We start from the raw sequence: 21,040 nt of genomic DNA, 5'->3' as shown, positions 1-21,040 counted from the left end.
TTTGTAAATTCTGGAAGGAGGCTGTGAATAGTTACCAGAAAAGCATACTATTCAATCTATTATAATGTTTGAGTTATAAGGGAATCAAATGCCTGAAACTCAACTCTAGAGCAAATTGGAGCTTAGAAAAAAAGTGAAAAATATCAGCAAGAATGTAAACAGATTAGAAGAACTGAATATACTGTTTTATTCACTGCAAGGCTCTTTCTTTTCTTTCTCTTTTCTTTACCTCCCTCTGTCTGTCCCTCAATCTCTCTCTCTCCTCCCCTCCCTTCCCTTCTCTTCCTCTCTCCCTTTCTTTTTTTTTTAATTGGGGAGGAGGATGCTAAAATTTCCATAGCTCCATAGCTATCACTAGCTCCAAAAGGTGAGCTTGACTGATTTTCTGACCAATCAGAAGATTGGGAAACTTTTATTAGCAAGTGAAAACATTTAAAATCCAGCTCTGCGTGTCGAGAAGCATAGTAACAATAGGTGGAAAAGGAAAGAGAGCTAATATGCCTCAGAGGAGAGACACCACCAAAAGAAATGGCAGACAAGCAAAGAGCTGACAATGCAGTGGCAAGAAATAGGGAATACAGAATTATGATGTTCACAGTGTACCTCAGAATATGTAAATTCACCAGTTCATTCATTTAAACTATGTTAATTGAGTCAATACCATGTGCCTGGGACTAAGAAAATCCTCGAAGATGCACAGTTGGCTAAGTACCGTCCCGTCTCTGTCCTCCAGGTGCTCGGTGATGGGGGAGGGCGGGAGAGTTACAGGCCTGATGCTGTGCGCATGTACATGGTACCGTGGGGGCACAGTGGACAGGGTCATCACTTTTCCTTGGGAAAGGGGGAGGAAGGCTAGAAAATGCTCTCTGAAAGGTGACACTTGAACTGAGTCTTAAGGGTTATGCATTTATTTACAGTTTCTGGTATGGGTCAAAGGAAACATTCAAAATAAGAATCACCCTCCCTACCCCAATAGTGATCATAATGGTGCCTGAAGTATCTAAGAGAAGTTTTTATGTTCAATACAACTATGTGTGCTTAAGACTTAACTCAGCGACTCTGTCTATTCTCTGAACCTTTCTTTGATCACCCTGGCTTGACTTGTCCTTATTTGAATTATCATAGTACCTTGGATCGTGTTCAGTCTATGAGCCATCTGTAGACCATACTGCTTTCTGCTGCACATAGTTTTCACTGCTACTGTATCATAATTCCCCAAGGTCCTTGAGACATTTCTCTAGTAAATTCTGGCATACGACATCAAATTTATAGTTGAAAAATGAGTGAATAAGTATGGTAAGGCCCTTGTCCCCTCAGGATTATTCTTTGTTTATCTGGAAAATGAAATAGGCCCTTCTCTATTAAATATTTTGAGGGTAAGGCTGAGCTCTGTCCTACCACTGCTTTATCTCACTATTGAGAAGCATGTATGAGTTAGGGAATGTGTAGTATTGGCTTTGGATCACATGTACTTTCAGAAAAATGTTACCTGTGACCAGGAAGTAATGGTTTGTGGGGGACTGTGGTGCAGCCCCAGTCCTAGATTGCTACTCAGGTTGGGTCACCAAGCGAGACTGGGTGTCACTCACGACGGTATGAAATTTGTCTGTGAAGGTTACTTCAGTGCTGTCCCATCTAGTGAACCACTGGTGAATAACAACACACCTGTATTACTTAAATAGATGGTATTGATTCTAAAATATAAATTTGTGAGATGAAGTGTTTCCTCCTTAAATCCATCCATCAGTCAGTGTTGATGAACTGCAGAATATCCAAAGGCCCTAGGTTTAAATTTCTGTTTGCATTATTCATAATTCATATTTTCATCTAATTATCTAGGGCTCAGTTCTCTCTCTTGGAAGTTCACCTGACCTGTCCCACAATGTTTCTGTGGGTGGAGAGATGAGTTTTTTCTGGTAATTGAGAATGTAGGTCAGCTTGTTTGTGTGAACTACTCTGTGAATGGACAGTGTTGCCGCATATAAATCCAAGATATTATTATTGCCATTATTTTGCCTACTAATTACCTGAAGATGAGTTCATCCACTAAGACTCAATTTTTAAACTGAGATTACAAGGAATTTATAACTTCATCTGACCAACCATCTTTCTTGTTTTTAAAAAATTTGCCTTTTAATGTTTGCATGTTCAAATGTACCAGGTACAAAAGTAGGTCACTCATATAAAAAGCAGTCCTTTCTGTATCATTCTACATTTGGGTAGGATTGAGGGGAAATAACAGAAAGTGTGAGTATGGAGCAATTTTAAATTATTTAAAATTAATTAAAGGAGGAAGGGAACTCCAAGTATTATAAAATGAACTGCTTTTGGAGATTAATTCTGGCTAAATGCACTTAGAAATTGTGTTGTTAGACAAAGGAAATAAGAAATGATCATACTCTTTGGAAAGTTTTATCTTCAGTGAAAAATGCTTACAGACTCCAGATATTTAAAACCCAAGTATAAGTTACCCAACTGAAAGGAAGAGAAGAAACTCCTCTCTCCTGAGAATGTGATAATGCTTTAATAAGCAACACCCCCAAATTTTAAATTTTCAGAAAAAACCCTGAAAAATACAAATAACTCTGGTATTAAGATAATCATAAATTACAGAATATATTAAAATAAATACACTAACACTTAACATTGGTTAAAAATCATCATTGGATTTGTTAACACATTTTAGAGTTTACAGGAAGGTACACTTTTAAGACATTTTCTAAGATGTTAGTGTCTTAGAGACACTTTGAATAAAGAAATATTGCTTGTTACAGGACATAATAAGCAGAGTTATTCTAAAATCTTTCTAAGAATAAATTTGGAAATCCTATACTGGTACTAGAATTTATAATTTACAAAGATGCTACAGCTATGTTTCCACATAGTGGAATCCTTCATAAGAGAATTATTCCAACTCATGGCCTACAAAAATTATTCAAGACATGTGTTATTATGCTAAGAAATAGAAATAAAATTATCCTTGTCAAACTGGAGCATAATGACATTAATTTGATATTTCAATATCTCTACTTTAAAAATTAGGCATTACCTATAGTTTCACTGTCTTACAAATAGAATAAAGTTCAGTAAGTTATACATTGAAATATACATTTGACCAGCAGAACTCCACTGTGATCTGAAAATTTAGTTGATTTATAAACAACATCCATGAAATATAGGTTGTTTCATTATGCTTATTTAGTATAGGAAACAACTAAAATATGGAGATACTAAAACAGTGATAGTTGAGGAGTTAAGAAATTCAGATTAGTTGCTCAAATAGCCAAATTTTATCAATATATTTTAAGACATAATATTTCACTGGTGTTTATGCATATATATAAATATTGTTGACCCATATAATTCATTATCTCTATACAAAGAAATAAAACAAAACCAAAAAACCTAACTAAGACATGTTGCTAAATACACACACCTTTTTTACAGGGTTATACAGACTGCTATTGCAAAATATTGTTAATATTTTGAGCAAGAACTAATTTATAAAGCTTGGAAATTGTAGTGATCCATTCTGAAAGGACATTGCTCATGATTTTACTCCTTGTCACTTAAGATAATGACTCCTGTCACTTAAGCAGGTCTGCATTTCTTTGAACCCTGTGGGTGAGGAACATAGAACATGGTATCAGGATTCTCCTGAAGTTGATAAAGGTCAAGATGTGGTTAGCCGGGCAGAAGCCTGCAATACTTGGATGGAGGTGAGTTTGCTAGTTTACACACTTGCAAGAGTGGACTATTTACCTTGGCTCAGTTGAAAGTGGGTAAAAGCAGTACCATCACTGTGACCTAGAAAAGGGAAAAATGTAAGCCCATTAGCATGAAAGACTTTCAGAAACATTTTCAATGAACTATGGGAGGACCAGCCTCATCGTATTTCTGCTTACTGATCCACATCTGCTGGCCAGAATGGAGCCCCCGATCAAAACAGAATACTTCTGCTCTGGGGGAGCATTGATCTTGATCATCATGATGCTGGTGCCAGAGTTACAATTTCCTTCTGCATCCGGTCAGCAATGCCAGGGTACACAGTGCTGCCTCCAGACAACACCGTATTGGCATATAGATCCTTGTGAATATCCACATCGCACTTCATGATAGAGTTGAAAGTTATCTCATGGATCCCACAGGACTCAATGCCCAGAAAGGAAGGCTGGAAAATGGCTTCAGGGCATCAAAAGCATTCATTCCCAGTGGTGATCACCTGGCCGTCAGGAAACTTGTAGCTTCTTTTGTGTGAGCAGTATACAGGAACACTGGCCATCTCTTGCTCAAAGTCCAGGGCCACGTAGCACAGTTTCTCTTTGACATTATAAACAATCTCCCGCTCAGCTGTGGTGGTGAAGTTGTAGCCTCATTCTGTGAGGATCTTCATGAGGTAATCAGTCAGGTCTCTGCCAGCCAGCTCCAAACGGAGAATGGTGTGCGGCAAGGCATGACTTTCGTAGATGGGCACAGCGTGAATGACCCCATCCCCAGAGTCCATCACGATGCCTGTGGTCTGTCCTGAGGCATAAAGGGACAGCACAGCCTGGATAGCCACATACATGGCGGGCGTGTTGAAGGCCTCAAACATGATCTGAGCCATCTTTTCCTGGTTAATCTTGGGGTTGTGGGGTGCCTCTATGAGGAGGATGGGATGCTCATTTGGTGCCACATGGAGCTTGTTGTGGAAAGTGTGGTGCCAGATCTTCTTCATGTCATCCCAGTTGGTGACGACTCCATGCTCATGGGATACCACAGGGTCCAGATGCCTCTTCTGCTCTGGGCCTCATCCCCCACATCGCAGCTCTTCTGGCCCACGCCTACCATGTTCCCCTGTGCTGGGGACACCCAACCATGGAAGGGAACACAGCCCGGGGGACACTGCCACCACCAAAGCCTGCCTTGCACACCCCTGACCCATTATCCACCACCAAGGCAGCGGCTCATCAGCAGCCATGGTGCAGACAGGAGGACAGACGTTAAATATAAACACCAGGTTACAGCGAGCGAGAGAGAATGAACAGGCTGAAAACACTCCAGAACGGCCTTCAGAGAGGGAAGCCTGTCCTGTGATGACAGATTTTTAAAGGCACACGCTGACCCCATCCATGTCTTGTCCCTCTAGTTCCCAGCATTTCTGGAATCAGTTGCTTTGAGGTATTAATAATGACGATGGTGATTATACAGATCATTAGTAGACCTTCCTTCATAAAGTGAAAATTGGCTACCAAGTGGCCTGGTCACAGGTTACTGTAATTAGGCAACCCACACATTCTTGTCAGTCTGCTGAGGCTCAGTTTCTAGATGACTGATGGTGCAGTGGGGGACATAAAGGCAAGACGAGGGAAAGCTAGTGTGAGGTGTGGGTGACATGGCCGCAGGGGCCACTCTGTCCTCAGTACACCTGCTGCGTCCATTCCCTCTCCATTAGCTTTTACTTCTTATACTTCGTATGTTCTTAGAAGGAGTCCGACTCTGAAAACCTAAGTTTTTCAACATTTTCTTTCCCATTAGGTCCTAATCCCACAGGATTCCATCATGATAGAAAACTGTTAATGAATGAAAATGATGAATGGTCACGGGCAGCCTGACAGCTATAATTATAATGCATTTGTGTCATGCAAAATTGAGAGTTATTATAGACTTGTAATCCATCAGATATCAGAGAAATGTAAATAAAGTGACCAATGAAGTAAACCACTACAGATTTTCTTTCCTGAGGTAAATTTCTAATCAAATTTTATTGAGCACTTACTATGCCAAGTCACTGTTCAGAGAACTAGAGTTATTGGGTCCATGTTGACTGCAGAGAGGCTGAATGCCCAACTATTCTGCATGATTTATTAGATAAAATTCAGATTATAAAATATTTCTTTGCAATAACTTTTGAGTTATACAATGAACAAAAGCAATAAGAAATTTTAAAATCATGTATTTGAGCGAATCCTTAAAACATTGTGATCTTTAAGGTTCAAGTATTATAGTATAACATTCAAGTAGTATAGTATAACATAAAACCTTTCTTTAGTTATTAAAATGTACATAATTGGAATAATATTAGCTTTCCTTCAGTTTTAGAATGTATTACACCTTGATCATTTCATAGGAACAGTTAGTTTGCATTTTGTTTTTAATATAGAAATATAGACAACCTAGTAAAGTGTGACCATGATAAAATATAAGATATGAGCAATGTGTTACAAAAAAACAACAATTAAGAATGTTTATAACTTTATTCCCATATGTAGTAGGTAAATAGGATATAATCTCCCCTTCCAGCTCTTCTAAAGCAAAGAAACTTCTCATGCCCCAATCTGGGTTATCCAAAATTACCTTCATTTTGGTTAGTTAGTGAATTAATTTATTGAAAAATGGTCACTTTGCAGAGGCAGAGCTGTAGTGCTCTGCAGAAGGGCACCCTCCCGTCCAAGGCCTGGGGAACTAGCCAGTGTCTTTGCCCATGAGCCTCTGGGGGAGCCTCTCACCAAGCTGGTAGTGCTTAGCTGTCTTCTTTGTCTAAGGACTGATAGAGAATTATTTTTTGTAGGGTTTTTCCAGTGTTTTCCCTTGTAATGTGTGTTTAGCACCTTGCTGCTGACCATCAGTCATGGTAGAATGTTTGTTTCACTACAAAATCCATAATTTTGCTTTTTTCCTGACTAGGACTGTCTTTTCCCTTTGTTTTTTCTGTAACTGCAAGATCAATTTGTTCTTCAACAGAATTAACTCACCCTCAAACTGTCACACTGAATGGCTTTGTGTGCTTCCTTTTCATGTAGCACAACCCAGCTTTTGATTAAAACAATATTTTATTGCCATAGGATGCTGTTTCTGGAAATATCTTTTTCTTTTTTTTAGACCCATAACAAACTACATGCACATCCTACAAAACTGGAAAGAAAGCACATTGCATTTATCCCTGGTCCCCATTTATGAATCTCTGATCTGGAATATAAAACAAAGCCATGTCATGAAGGAGCCCATATGGCACCAAGTACAACCTTTGGATCCTACATTAACTACAGGGCTTTCCTTAGAATTGCCTTTGAGCTGAGAGCTGTTTGGTTGTTTGGTAATGAATCCACACAGCGTAACTGACACTTTGAGAGTGGGGCTGATGTGTGATTTTGCAGGGACTGTCTCACCTCTGTTTTAATTTTGGTGTCCCAAGAGAAATTTTCATCAATTATATATTCCTAAAACAAGCTGTTCTTTTATTTAACCCCCAATAATTCAAGAGGGACATATCATAATTCAGCAGCCATTTAAAAATATCATCTGTTGGGCTGGTGAAATTAAAAAAAAATAGTAAGAATTTGTGTGAGTGAAAAATAGGATGGGTTTACAAATACTTGGCTCTGGGGGGCTGGTCCTGAAGGAAACAGTTTTATAACTGACTGAAATTTAAAAATGTTTAGTTAGTTACTTAAACCTAAAACCTAAGGGGGCTGTTATGATTAACTTTTGGAAGCCCAGAATATTTGTTTACATGTTGCCTCATTTGACTAACATGTGCATATAGATACACAAAACCTGAGTAAGGCATACCAAGCTGAGGTGAACTGAAATGGTGCCATACTGCTCATCACGAGCTTCTTGCTTTTTCCAAGTAACCTTAGACTTATTCAGTCCACAGACATTTATTAGACATTGACCATGTGCTAGGCACTGGAGATGTATTGGTGAATGAAACATGGCCCCTATTTTTAAAGGGTTTACTGTCTTGTGGGTAAAAGTCATCTCTCACCAGGCTGACATGTGGTCACCCTGCACTGACATGGAGCTGCTGGCTTGTTTTCTGCCTGGCTGCACCAGTTGTTGCTAGTATCTTGAATATCACTCCAAGATACACTGATAACGGTACCACAGTGTGTTCAGTACAGAGAAGAGAAGGAGCACAGGGTGATATGAAGGTGGAGGAAGGAGGCCTTGAAGCCAGGGTCAGGAAAAGCAGAAGGGAGAGGCCAGGGAAGAGGATCCCTGGGCTGAGTCTCAGAGGATGGACAGGAGGCTGCCCGCAGCCAGTGGAGGGACTGTCATAGCATAAGCACCACCAGCTTGGGTAAAATCAGAAAATCAACGATGTATTTGAAACTAGGTACCCATACAAGAGTCAGCAATGGTTTGGACCTAGAGTCTGGATCTTAACAGGCATGAGGAAGGGAGGGAGATTCTAGAAATGGATGTAACTACTTTCCTTCTGGGCTTAGCAAATATGACTAGGGGCCCATGTGCCCGTAGGGGCCACATCTTAGTGATTATCTCCTGGCCCCAGACTCTTATCTTTTAACCAAACTAGTGAGCCTGTGAGTTTTAATGAGACCTCTTTCTGCCACCACCCTAGGGGTCAGTTTAGAACACAGGTTGGCTACCTTCCTCCTTGGTTTCTACTTGAATCTGTGCTGTGCCCACATTCTTTTGTCCTGGTAAGTTTTGCACATGTCTACCTCTCCCACTGTGTAGATCGCTCTGAGAATCTCAACTGCAATCTGATCTTAGAGGGAATTTGGTACTTGTTTAATAAACAAATACATGGATGGAGAGGTAGCGAGATTTTTCACTACATACTCTATTCATTGATACATATATATAGCTGACCACTTTTTAAAAATGAAAAAGTTCATTTATTCTATGGCTGAATACTATCTAATGTTTATGTTTCATGCTGGTAAGAAGGCTTAATCATATCTTAGGAACTGCAATTATTTACTAGGAAAAATCTCTAACATAGTATTAATTTCTTAGAATAAATCCACCAATAATAATTACTGGTAAGTTTATAGTGATTTTCTGTTTGTTTTAATAGATAGAACTTTGTGAAAAACATGAAAAATTTAAAAGCACAACAACCTCTCTCCCAAATAAGACCTGACTGACTCACCTGTTTCTGAAAGTAGGTGTGGGCAAGAGGGAGGAAGTTGTTTTGATGGGATACATCTTGGCCAGTTTCAGGAAGCACTTGGAAGGATAGTCTGAGTGCAAGAATTGTTTTAACGGTGCAGCTGACCACAGCTCCCAGCTCCCAGCTTGTGCTAGCGCACATCCCGTGAACAAGACCAATCCCACTCCCTGGAGCGGTATGGCTCCCTGCTGAGGTTTAAAAGGACATGCATTTTATGGATTTGAACTTTATGGCAGTTCTTCCTAATTCTTAACTTTAAAAATATGCCATTGATCAGGTTTTGGCTAGTTCGACTGACTTGTAAATCAAGTTGTTAAGAGAAAGAATGGGTTCCTGTGTGTAGGAGATGAACCTCTGCAGATATCTTGACTAAGGAAGAAGGAGAAAAAAACAGGGTGGAACACTGTGCAGTTGGAAACATCAGTATTCACAGCAGCTCAGTCACTGCTGGTAGGAAGCACATACCATCCAAGACAGACAAACTCCCAATTGTCTTCTGACCCTGAAAGGTACAGAGAGTAATAATAAAAACTTTGATTACTGATCATGCAGTATGTGCCAGGTTCTGCGCTGAATGTTTCACTATGCATACCAGTTCTTTGATGCTCATGACAATTCTTACAAGGTGTCTAGGATTGTCATCCCAATTTTAGAGGGATTAAAACTGAAGCTTACTGAGTAAACAGACTAAAGCTACACAGGGCAATGGTGGTAACGTTAGGATTCAAACCCAAGCACATCAATTCCAGAACTCAAACTCTGCTTGGTGATGGACTGAAGGAAAGGGGGCAGGGCATCTGGCTGGTACCCAGTGAGAGAGGCAGCCAACTTGGACTGTGCCTGTAAAGTCTTTGTAGTCCCTGTTGGGAAGCATCATCTTAAAGTGTCCAGACACCATCTTAGAGTAGAGACCAGGCTGAATATTGAAGTCAAGAAAAGAAAATCAAATAAAATTCTGGAGAACTTGAGCAGAGTCCTCCATGTTATTCATATGAATATCAGGACATCTTACTCTCTAAATGGAGAAAAAGAAATGTTAAATTAATGCCTGAACTGAGAAAGAAAGAATTTACAGTAAAGAGGCAAATCTACTATAGAAAATAAGAAAATATTCAAGAGGGAATAGAAGGATGGGTAATTGGCCATTAAAAAGCAAAAACTACATCAAGAAGGCAAATGCATCCTTTGGATCGCAGCTTTGTGGGAAGTGGGGCCCTCCTGGTGTCTGTGCTCAGATCTCAACTGGAACTTCCTCTAAACATTCCCAATTTGACCATGCCATGCCAAGGATGAATAGTAGAAAGTGGGGCAAGGACTCTGGTTCAGGAAGTGTGGTGAGCCTGGAAGAGCCTAGGGTAACTGAATAAATCCGATGGCCTCTGAAGGTGGCCAAGAGTAAAAGCCAACCAAGACGGACAAGAACTCCAGATTATAGAAGTGAAGGTGGGAAAACTTGAGAACAATGAAGTGTTAGGTCAAAATAAAGGCTTGAGTGATCAGACCACCTTAAAGAGATGTGTTGGAGTCAGGGATAATTCCACTGGGAGCTGAGATAATTCACTGAGTATGAGGGACCCAGGCCTTTCAGGCTGTAAATGGAAGATCTTATAGATGGAGAGGAACTGATGAATGCACATATGATTGAATATAGGCTTGTGCTAGAAAGATCACAGGTCCACAAGGCTAATTGAATGAGTACAGTCTTTCATAAAATACAAGAAACAAAACCGGAAAGATGTCTTGCAGCCACTGAGTTGTGGTTGCTGTTTATACTTCATTCTGGTGAATGCTTGTTTCCATGGAAATATGCTGTGCTGGGTATTGTACATGGAACATGGATAATGCAGGATGAAAAGGCTAATTCAGTTTTGGAAGCTGCATAATGCACTTCCAGGGAGAAACTCTGTGATTGGTAGGATATGATGCAATGTAGTTTTTTTCTCTTTTACACCTAGGAAAGCAGTCTTTCTGGGGATCTCAGGAGACACAGTTAGGAAATTATTCCTGGTATCTGGGACTAGTAAGTACCCCTGAGGGTTATTGTAATTATCCTTTCACTGATAGCAAGGCATGTTATCTGTTGATAGAAAAAGGGTGAGTGAACAGGGAGACCACTGGGTACTGTTCAGGAAAGGAAAGGAACAGGACTTAGAAAGAAGGTAGGAAATCCAGATGGTATTAAACCTGAAAACCTGTGTGTTGATGTTTTCTCTTCCTTTAGTTATCATGTCACCAAGTCCAGTAAAAACAGCACTGACAACACAACAGAAAAGATGGCACTAGCATTTTGTGTGGATCTGGACGCTCATTGGGCCAGACCTTGGTGTACTGCAGAGCCTGCAGACTGGGGCCCCAGGCAGGAAACATCTTTGGTCTATACCGTGTTCTACAAACATTTTTGAATTTTTTGCTTTGAATATTTGTAAGATAAGTAGATTCCTGAATTCCTGCTTCTCCTGAAAAAATAGGAGGATTAAGCAACATTGGACCTCATTCCCAAACTACTGCTGAATAGCACCTACCCCCTTTAGAAGAGGTGTGAGTTCTCCATTCCCAGACTGGTTCACATCCCTCCAGCATTGCTCCCAGCCTACTCTGTTCACGTTCTTTGTAGGCATGGGAGGTTAAAGCTTCGTTAGAAACTAAAAAGGAACCTGCATTTTGGAGGGGTGAGGAGGGGAAAAGGACAAGGGGAGCCCATGTTTTATGGTCCTTTCTTGTTTTAGGGATGGTTTAGTGTCTAAAAGAGAGGAAAACCAGTATGTGGTTGGGTTTCTTAATTACATAACAAATGGCCAAATGTAACACTTAGTCTTTAGTAATTTAAAAAGGATTTCAGTTTGAAAGATGGTAGAGCAGAAAGGGAAATTCTGTTCCTCATTTTTTTTAAAGTGAAGTATAGTTGATATATAATTTTATTTTGATTTCAGGTATATAGCATAGTGTTTTAAAAATTACCTGTACTCTTTAATGCTCACCTCAATGAGTGTGGTTACTATCAAAATACAAAAAATATTATAATATTGGCTATATTCCCTATGCTGTACTTTCATCCCTGTGCTAATTTATATTATAATCAGAATTTTGTGCCTCTTTATCCCCTTTACCTATTTCACCCCCTCCCCATCCCCCATGGTGACCACCAGTCTCTTCTCTGTGTCTGTGAGTCTATTGCTGTTTTGTTCATTGTTTTGTTGAGGATGGGATATGGTTGAATGTGTTTATGTTACAGAAGGAAGGATTTTAACTAAACAATTAGAAGAAAATTGCTGAGAATATAATGAATCACAACTCTGTTTTCTGGTAAACTGTTCTCTGTTGCTGCTTTGAAAAGAAAATACAGAAGTCTGGCTCCTGGAATTTTCTCCTGATCTGTTTGGTCAGGTTGGAAGAGACTGGACTGGGCTTTTAAATGATGTGGTCACATTCCTGGACTTTTTCTTTCCTCTTAGAGCGGGAATGCTACCTTTATGAGGGAAATGGGTGCACTTTGACTTCTTCAGGTCCCTTTTCTCTGAAAGGATGAGTTCTTTGAAAATGGACAATCAAAGGTGCTATACTATAAGAATTTGCCCAAGGAAAGAATTGGTTGAAGTATTCAGAGCAAGTCTTCCTTTTGTTACATTCAACTACAAATGGAATCTGGGTCAGACTAGTGGAGTATCATAAATAGACTTTAGGATTTAAATAAAAGAGGAAGACTTCTTTTGTTGATAGCCTTGGTTAACAATGATGATATGTTCCGTCTTAATCAAAAAGGGAAGAAGAAGGAAGGGCTTGAGTTTGATAAAAGTTTAATTAGAAGTACTGTACAGAACATAAAAAAGTGCAAAAGAATTCAGGAATATTAACCCAAGGGCAAGATTTGCCAAAGAATGTAGAGTGACTGGGGAGAGATACAAAGCAAAATTTTGTTGATCTTATGCAAACCAAACATGCATTTCTGGAAATCAAGTATTAGTGTATGACTCAAATATGAATCTGTCACTCCTTGCTCTAAAGCTTTTCATGACTCCCATTTCTCTAGAACAAAGTCTGAACTGCTTAGTGTAGCCATTAAGGCCCTCTATTACCTGACTCTGATGAACTTACCTATCCTGAAGTTTACCATCCTCCCTCCCCCTACCCTTATACCTTATGCACCAGTGTTTCGGACCAATTGCTATTGCTCCTGTCTTGGACCTGCTGACTCTGCTTACTCCACTGGGAATGTCCTTCCTACCTTCCCTGTCCTTAGCTTTCCATCCATCTTAGATGCTCACCAGTTTCCCCATCAAGCCTCCTTCAGTTTCCCCAGGAAGAATTAATCTCTTGCCTCTCCTTAGTCCTGTAGCACTTAGTTTATATCTCTATTGTAGTTCCTATTCCTTTCTGGTTTGCATTATGTATGTACATTGTCTCTAGATCATGGTTGCATTTTATTTCTAACAGTGCCTATGACAGGGTCTTTAGGTTTTTAATCATTGACTATTGATCTGTATTTACAATGTCTACTTTTAAACAAATACCTGATCGGGTTATGTTAACATTCCAACATGTTATGTGTATGAGTTCTAATCCAATGTCCAATACCAAATTCATTCATCATCTTCTCCAAAGTGCTCTGTTTACGTCAGTCTTCTCAGTATTTTCAAAATCATTTTAGTTTTCTACTTTGAGAGTCATTTTTGACTCATCCATTTTACTCTTTTTTTTTAAACATAATGTGGAATGATATCAAATTCTATTGGATATTCTTAGAGTTAATTTGTTTTCTCATTTCTCTCCCATTTGCTTCCTTAGCTTAGGCCTTGGTCACTTCTAGTTAGCAACATTCTAGAATATTTTGCTGAACAACTCCTCCAATCTCAAACCCTTCTGAGGACCACTATCAACAAACTCTTAAATCATGTATACTGAAATCTTCCAGGTTCTAAATTTTCTACCACATAAAATCTAAACTTCTCTGCCTTGCTCAGGTCCTACAATAACTATCAAAACATTGTGGTTAAGAACACAGCTCTAGAATCTGGCAGAGCTAAGTTTGTCCCCATACTTTCAGGTCTATAAACTGGGGTATTTCCGGACTCCCCAAAGTCTCAGTTTCCTCCTAAGTTGAAGATAATTGTATCTGCCTCATAAAGTTTTCTTGGCATTGGCATGAAATGATGCCTATACTATAAAGTATTTTTTTAGTGAGTGCGTGGTAAAAGCAAGAGTTCCACAAGTATTAGCACCAATTGTTGCCTTTTTGGTGACTCTCCAGGATCCTGCTCTGTTCCGGTCAGATGTGTCCCCTTCACTGTGAAGGAAGGCGAAGAGGAGGCAGCAGAACATCTTTGCCAAGGGTGCTGTTGGGGATTGAATAAACCTTGTGTTTGGGGCAGGAGTCTATGTTTAGCACTAAGAAAAGGACAGGGATGGCTAAAGGGAGGTGGACAACTGGTGAAAGACCGTGAAGCCAGGACTCAGTGGTTTGAATTCAGTAAGCCAGGCAGGGGTTTGGGGCAGCCACACTCCGAGGACAGATGAGAGCTACATTGTTTTTCAGGATTCATTGATTTAGACAGTGTTGAAGCCTGGAAAGAACAAGACAAGAGGTGTCTCTTCTGATCTATGGAATGTTTTCTTACTCGTGGGTTGGAAGGCAAGGGAGGTTCTGTTTGAGCTTTTGACTGCGCATTGGCTTGATGCCTCCTGGAGTTGTGTGGCTGAGCTGAGCTTGGTCCTTGGGAGAGGGCAGGGAGGGTTAAGGCAGCCCATGCAGGCTTCACATAAGTGACCCCAACAGCTGAACCATGCTCTTCTGCACAATCAGTGATGATCGCTGGTAGGAACTAGGTACCTGGAACTAGTCTGTGAGCCATTAGACATCAGAAAATGTTGTTGGCATTGTTCTGAAGCACCAAGTTCTAGCTACTTCTTATTGGCTTGAGTCATTTACCTGTCAAGCAAGGCTACTTTATATACCTTGCAATTTTGTTGCAATTTAGAGCACAGTAATTTCTTTATGTAGTTAGAATTTTTAAAAACTTACTATATACTTTCTAATTTCTGAGAATTTACACATAATTTGTGAAGATACAAAAATTCACAATTCTATTTGAATGATTGTGTAGATATCAGCAGAGATCACCTATTTATACAATAGAAAGTATACTTTTGTTGTATATTTCAGAATGCTTATTGAATTGGCCTATCACTTTCTTTGTCAAAGCTGTCACAGACAGTGGCATGTAGAATTTTGCACAGTACAGAAGAAACCGGCAATAGTATCAACGAGGGGTAATATTTAATCTTGTCACATGGTCTTCTGACAGTCGTGGAGGGAGCGTGGAAGGGAGGAAACAACAATGGCCTGTTCCCAGGGCTCTGGATTATTCCAGATTTTCCACTAACCACCCACATGGCTTTGGGAAAACTACTTAGCTGCTATGTCTTCAGTTTCCTCATTTATGAAATGAAGTGAGGAGACTTCTTGTTAATTCTGGCAGATTAAGCATATGTGTCTGTTTACTCTTTCTCTCCAAGCACCACTAACCTTTGTAGTAAGGCACTAGAAGCAAGGACAAAGAGAGCAGGAGAGGACAACAGAGTAATAACATTTTGAAAGCAGGGAAGAGGTGGTCTAGGATAGCTCAGCTGACGTGAGCAAACAGAAATCTCAGCTGGGAGTAGGGGTGAGGAGCAATAGTGTTCCTCCTGTAGAGTCTCAGGAAGCCTCAGTAATCTGAGACCCCAGGTACTTCTAAAACTGGGTGCACATTAAGGTCAGAAATAGGAAAGTTGGCTAAAGATATGAATCAAAAGCAGACATACCAAATATACCTTCCTTGCCCCTGTCTATCTTTGGGGTTTCAGTAGGGAAAGCTAGGCTGACTCAATTCTGGTCCAGATGGTCTTTCAGCCTCCAGCAGGCAAAGCCCAGGCTTTTTGCCTTGGCCAAGCACATTTCCAAGAGTAAGTGGAAGCATGTAAGGACTCTTGAAGCCTAGACTTGGAAGTGACAGTGTCTCTTCCCTACATTCAACTGGGCAAAGCAATTTATAAGGCCAACTCAGATTCAAGGGCAGGGGAAATAGATTCTACCTGTTCATGGACCTACAAAGTCATGTTTGCTACAGAGGAGTGTGGATTCAGAGAGAGGGAAAGTTGTGGCTAGTTTTGCAAACAGTCTACCGTAAGATACAATAAGGATGGGATTGCTGAAAAAAAAATGCATGTTCTTAAACTTGCACCCTAAAAGTAAGAGGCCATATACAAAAAGGAAAAAAAGTATTGGGGCAGAGAACTCAACACTTACATAAAATATTAATAAAAATGATAATTGATATTCAGGGAAATAACTTGGGCTATGAAGGCAGGCAGCTCACTGTGGCTGGGGTTTGTTATGGCTGGTAATAAGAAGTCAGAGAAATAATGAATGGCAATGTTGGTGGACACATGAGAACAGGGCTGCCAGGAACAGTACAGTCCAAAGTGGCATTCTAGTCAGTGTGACTGCCCTCAAATTGCCACAAGGCAGTACAACTTGCTAGGAGTCAAGAGCCACACAGGTCTGGATGTAGTGTTACCCAGCTATGAGTGCTTGTTTTTAATTTTCAAAATGTGGGGAAAATGGTTCCTTTTGTCAGTGCAGCAATTGATTTGAGAGCTTTTCCTTTTTCTGCTGAAGTTTGCAATTCCACTGTACATTCTGTTCTGCTATGCTTAGGAAATATCACATGTGAATTTAATGTGATTTCTGCATTATGCTGATATAATATTTCTATGTGCGAACTGCATATGTGCTAATTTGTGTTGTAGAACTACACCTTGTAGTGGAATAGACTCTATTGAGGGGTTAAGTAAATGCCTACACACTGCAGAGAGAGATCCTCAGCCTCCTTTCCCAATTTAGCTTCAAAACATGCCTCTACCTAGTCTTGTAACCCCTAGGCAAGAGGAGGAAGGGCAAATTAGCCCAATTAGAAGGATCTGTGAATACTGTCAGTTAGGGATCTCTGAATTCATCCTGCAGTGAAGTCTGTTGCTTCAAGTACACAGAGCTTCCAGTTGGCTTTTAATTGCCTTACTCTTAAAGTATCAGTGATGGCCAAGAATACCAGCCATCTGATAAAAGCTTCTAAGGTGAAAGATAGACCTCAAAGAAACAATGGAAGAACGAAGCCGAGAAAATGCAAGATGCAGAAAAAAGAAAAGCCTAAAAAGTAAAACTTTAAATATCCTCAGAAAGATAAAAGATGACATTGAATCTATAAAGCAAGAACAAAATGACATAAAAATATTCAGAGAACACAGAGGAGCTCTTAGAACTTAAAAACAAGATTGCACAAATAAATGTTTAAATAATATAATTGGAAGATAAAGTTGAGAAAAATTTCCTAGAAAGTATAACAAGATGATAGTGGCAGAAAAATAGGAGAAAATACATATTTTTTAAAATCAGAGGATTATTCAAGCAGGTACAAATTCCAAGTAAGAGAAATTATAGAAAGAAAGAAAAAAAACCAGAACTGAATGATGCATTTCTAGATTTAATGGGTAAACTTACCAATAGATAGGAGAACCTTTATCACAGCCCACATCATTGTGAGATTTTAGAATACTGGCGTAGAGGAAAGGTCCTAAAAGCTTTAAGTGGAAAAACAAACAAATTAAAAACACCACCAGATTGCAATAAAAGAATTGATAATCAGAATGTTATCATTTTATCAATAGCAAAATGGGAAATTGTGAGGGAAGATGATGTCCAAGCTAGAGCTTTATATCCAGCCAATCTTACAATTAATATGAGGGAACAATAAAAGCCTTTCAGACATGTAAAGTCTCAAAATGTTATTTCCCACTGACATCTTCTTAGTTAATCCTAGCATATGTGCACGAGGAAAACCAGAGGATATTCCAAGGAAGAGGAAAACATGGGATCCAGAAAATAAGAAACTCAGCTCTGGAGATAAGCCAGCGCAATCTCCAGGATGACGGTGAAGGGAAATTCAGATACAGTGGCTGTGAAACAGGCTTAGAGAGCAAGAAATCCAGACAGAACTGAGGCATTGAAAGTCTCTAGAAAGATATTACAAAGGGAAGGATGAAGCTTTTAGAATTCTTTGAAAGCACTGGGAAAACACTTATTCCATTGATAGAGATTTTGGGGATGGATACAGATCATAGTAATTGGACAAAGAAGAGGGACTGTTACTAACTCTACAATTATACGTACATGGAAATGTGGATGATATTGAGATGGTCATAGTACTGTGAATACTGAATAATTCCATAATAATTAATGATAAAATTACACTGGGGGATGGGGAACATGATTTTGCAGAGGCATCAAGACTGTTGAATCTCCCTGTTCCATAACAGGAAGACGCACATAATATCTAAGTCTGAAACATCAAGAAAGAAGACAAAAACCAAAACAAACATTTGAAAGAATTGTTATTACTTGCCTCTGCAGAGAAGAAATTCATGATAAAGAGGTGGGACAGGGAAATTGTTTTTTATTAGAAGTGTTTTATAAGTAAATAACTTAAAAATATGCATGTATAACTTTGATAAAAATGAAAATATTAAAAAGTATTGGACCCTTATTAAGACAGAAAAAATTTTCTGATCTGTCTGAAGATAATCACTATTATTTTCACATATTTTTTTCTTACATAGTTGAGACCTTGTACATATAATTTTATATATTGCTTTCCTTATATATCAGTATATCGTAAATATTTTCTCTATATCACATAAATAAATAAATAAATAGATAAATAAATTGATTACAGAATGCTTCCAGTAGATATTCTTTAAGGGTCCTTTCCCCCATAAAATAGTGAGTTGGACTAGCTACAGGGACCACATTTCTTGAAATTGGATGGGCGATGTTCCAATTTCAAATTATTCTATCAATTTATCAAAACAGATTTCCTTTTTTGTGGGGGAGGGGTAGTTCAGAACATGTGCTTTTTGAAGGAATGAGCACACATGTCGATGAAGATATGCTGTCACCTTTAGGAAAATTGACTGTGATGTATGAGTTGCTTAATTCAGTTTTACTCTATTTACCAGTAACAATGACATCTCATATATGCACAGTGTCCTTTAAGATTTTTTTGCCTTATCTCACTTGATTTTCACAATAACTTTGTGAGGTAAGCAAATAGATGACTTCTTCATGTGCAGGCCAAACACATTGATGTTTAATATAGTGTAAATATTAGCAACAGTTTGTACTCCCCCGAAATCTTGCATTTGTCTAAGAAAACTTTCTCATTTAATATTGAATGAGATTCTTTGTTTAGGAGGATTGAGGTGTCGAAAGACATGGATATGCTGGAACTCTAATGGAGAATTTGTGCTTTGCCCATCTATGTCCATCTGCCTATCCATCCATGGTCTGTGGACTGTAAAGAGGTCACACAGATCATCTGGTAGTACTTGCTTTTAGCCAATTATAGAATCGTATTTGGTTATGAGTTTCTCTTTTCTTGCTCTTCAGGAAGTTTCCCTCAACACTTTTCCCCTTGAACAGAATAAACTCAGGATTGTGATATTTGCAGGACCCTACCAAAATTAGATAGGGAAGGTGGGTAGTCCTGCTCTGTTAAAACACTGAGGAGGGAGAGCTTGCTCCTTTTATGCAACTATCCTATTATGAGCTGGTCTGGGATCCAGAAGGTTGGGTAGGTCAGGCAGGATAAAACGTCCTAATCTTTAAAAGCAAGCAAGCAAACAATCTCTTCCACTCAAACATGGAAATATTCAGAATCAACTCAAAAAGCATGTGGTGAAGATCATAAGTTTTTTTATTGTTTTAAGATGTGTGTGGTGAAGGAGTTGGAAGCTTTCTGTTGGCGCATAAAACCAGTCAAGGTCCAGCCAGTCCAGCCATGATAAGGCTTGAGGAAGACCACCGAAAAGCACGAAGAAGGAGCCTACCATGCTGGGCATACTGTACTCTCCCAGCCTGACATCCAGCTACCCAGAATCTGCAGGGAAGATGATATATATTCCCTTCTTCCATCCTTTTCAAAGCTTTTAGAGAAGTCTTTTTGGCCCTGTTATTTTTTTGGACGGTGTGTGTGCGTGTGTAGGAGTAACAATGGGTTTGGCTGGAGAAAGACATCATTCTACACTCCGGTTCTTACTAATTCTCATTTAATTAGAATTTAGTTTTTAAATTATCATAATTTTCTTTTAAAATCAAAGGAATTCCTTTGATTTATAATCTTGCTGAGAACTTACCATTGTCTTGCTATGATTCAAAGAAAAGGGTGAGTAGAAAGGTCCTACCAGAGAGCTCTGGGGCCATTGACTGCTTCTCCTTTCCACCCCAATTAACTATAACAATAAAAACAGCCCTCAAACACCTGTGATCCTTATCAGAAAACTGGACTTTCCATTTCGTACCACACACATGAAATAGAGAAAACAAATTAATTGAAGACATTATTGACTCTGAGTCACATATATTTTCTTAAAAGTTGTATACAGTCATCATAAAACCCAAAGTGTTTTTTTCTTTACAGGCTATGAATGTGGAAAAGGAGTGTGTTGCATGCCCACAGACCTTGGAGCTGGCTGTGCCCTCGGAGCTGGGGATGGGGTGCTTGTGAGGATCCTCTTTCATCCTCTAGATGGCAGCAACATTCTTTTGTGGCCCACTAGTCAATCGCTCTGTAGTGCAGCACAGTTCTATTAAACAGAGAAGCTGCCAAATCATACCCTTTTTAGTCTTTGCACTCAAATTTGTGTAGTACTTTTACATTTACTATTAGTGTGGCTGCCTGACTTAGGGAGTCTACTATTTATTAATAAAATAAATTATTTTCTCTTTCGTATGGAAAAATAATACTTTTGCGTCTCCAAGATCATTCATAAATCTTACCCTGCGTTTCCCGGCATTGGCACTGACATTTGGGGCTGGGCAGTTCTTTGTTGTGGGGCTGTCCTGTGCATTCCAGATGGCTGCTAGCATCTCTGGCCTCTCCCCACTAGGTGCCTGTAGCACTCCTACCTGCCTTTCCCATCTGTGACAAAGATGTCCCTAGACATTGCCAAATGTCCCCTTTGGGGGGCAAAATTGCCCGTTTGAGAACCATTGAAGTAGGTGGCTTTAAGTGTTTCCAGAGATTAGACCGTGTGTGATTTGTACTC

The 21,040-nt window shown here is 39.4% G+C and overlaps 1 protein-coding gene and 1 long non-coding RNA gene across 2 annotated transcripts in view; one reads left to right on the top strand and one right to left on the bottom strand.

Annotated features, from left to right (window-relative positions):
• LOC140848831 (uncharacterized) overlaps positions 1-20,688 on the top strand; it is a 175,067-nt gene extending 154,379 nt beyond the window's left edge. The window contains exon 4 of the long non-coding RNA XR_012130043.1: positions 20,413-20,688. This is a non-coding gene — a long non-coding RNA (uncharacterized lncRNA). The remainder of the gene's footprint in view (positions 1-20,412) is intronic.
• Positions 2,438-4,845, bottom strand: ACTBL2 (actin beta like 2). The gene is given in 4 exon segments (XM_073236044.1): positions 2,438-3,923; positions 3,926-3,991; positions 3,994-4,749; positions 4,752-4,845. Coding segments are annotated over 4 exon segments (975 nt in total). The 5' UTR covers positions 4,831-4,845; the 3' UTR covers positions 2,438-3,849.
• Positions 20,689-21,040: the final 352 nt, after the last annotated feature.

The sequence above is a fragment of the Manis javanica genome, chromosome 1 (assembly GCF_040802235.1).
Source record: "Manis javanica isolate MJ-LG chromosome 1, MJ_LKY, whole genome shotgun sequence".
NCBI lineage: Eukaryota > Metazoa > Chordata > Mammalia > Pholidota > Manidae > Manis > Manis javanica.
This window is presented reverse-complemented; position numbering and strand designations above follow the sequence as displayed.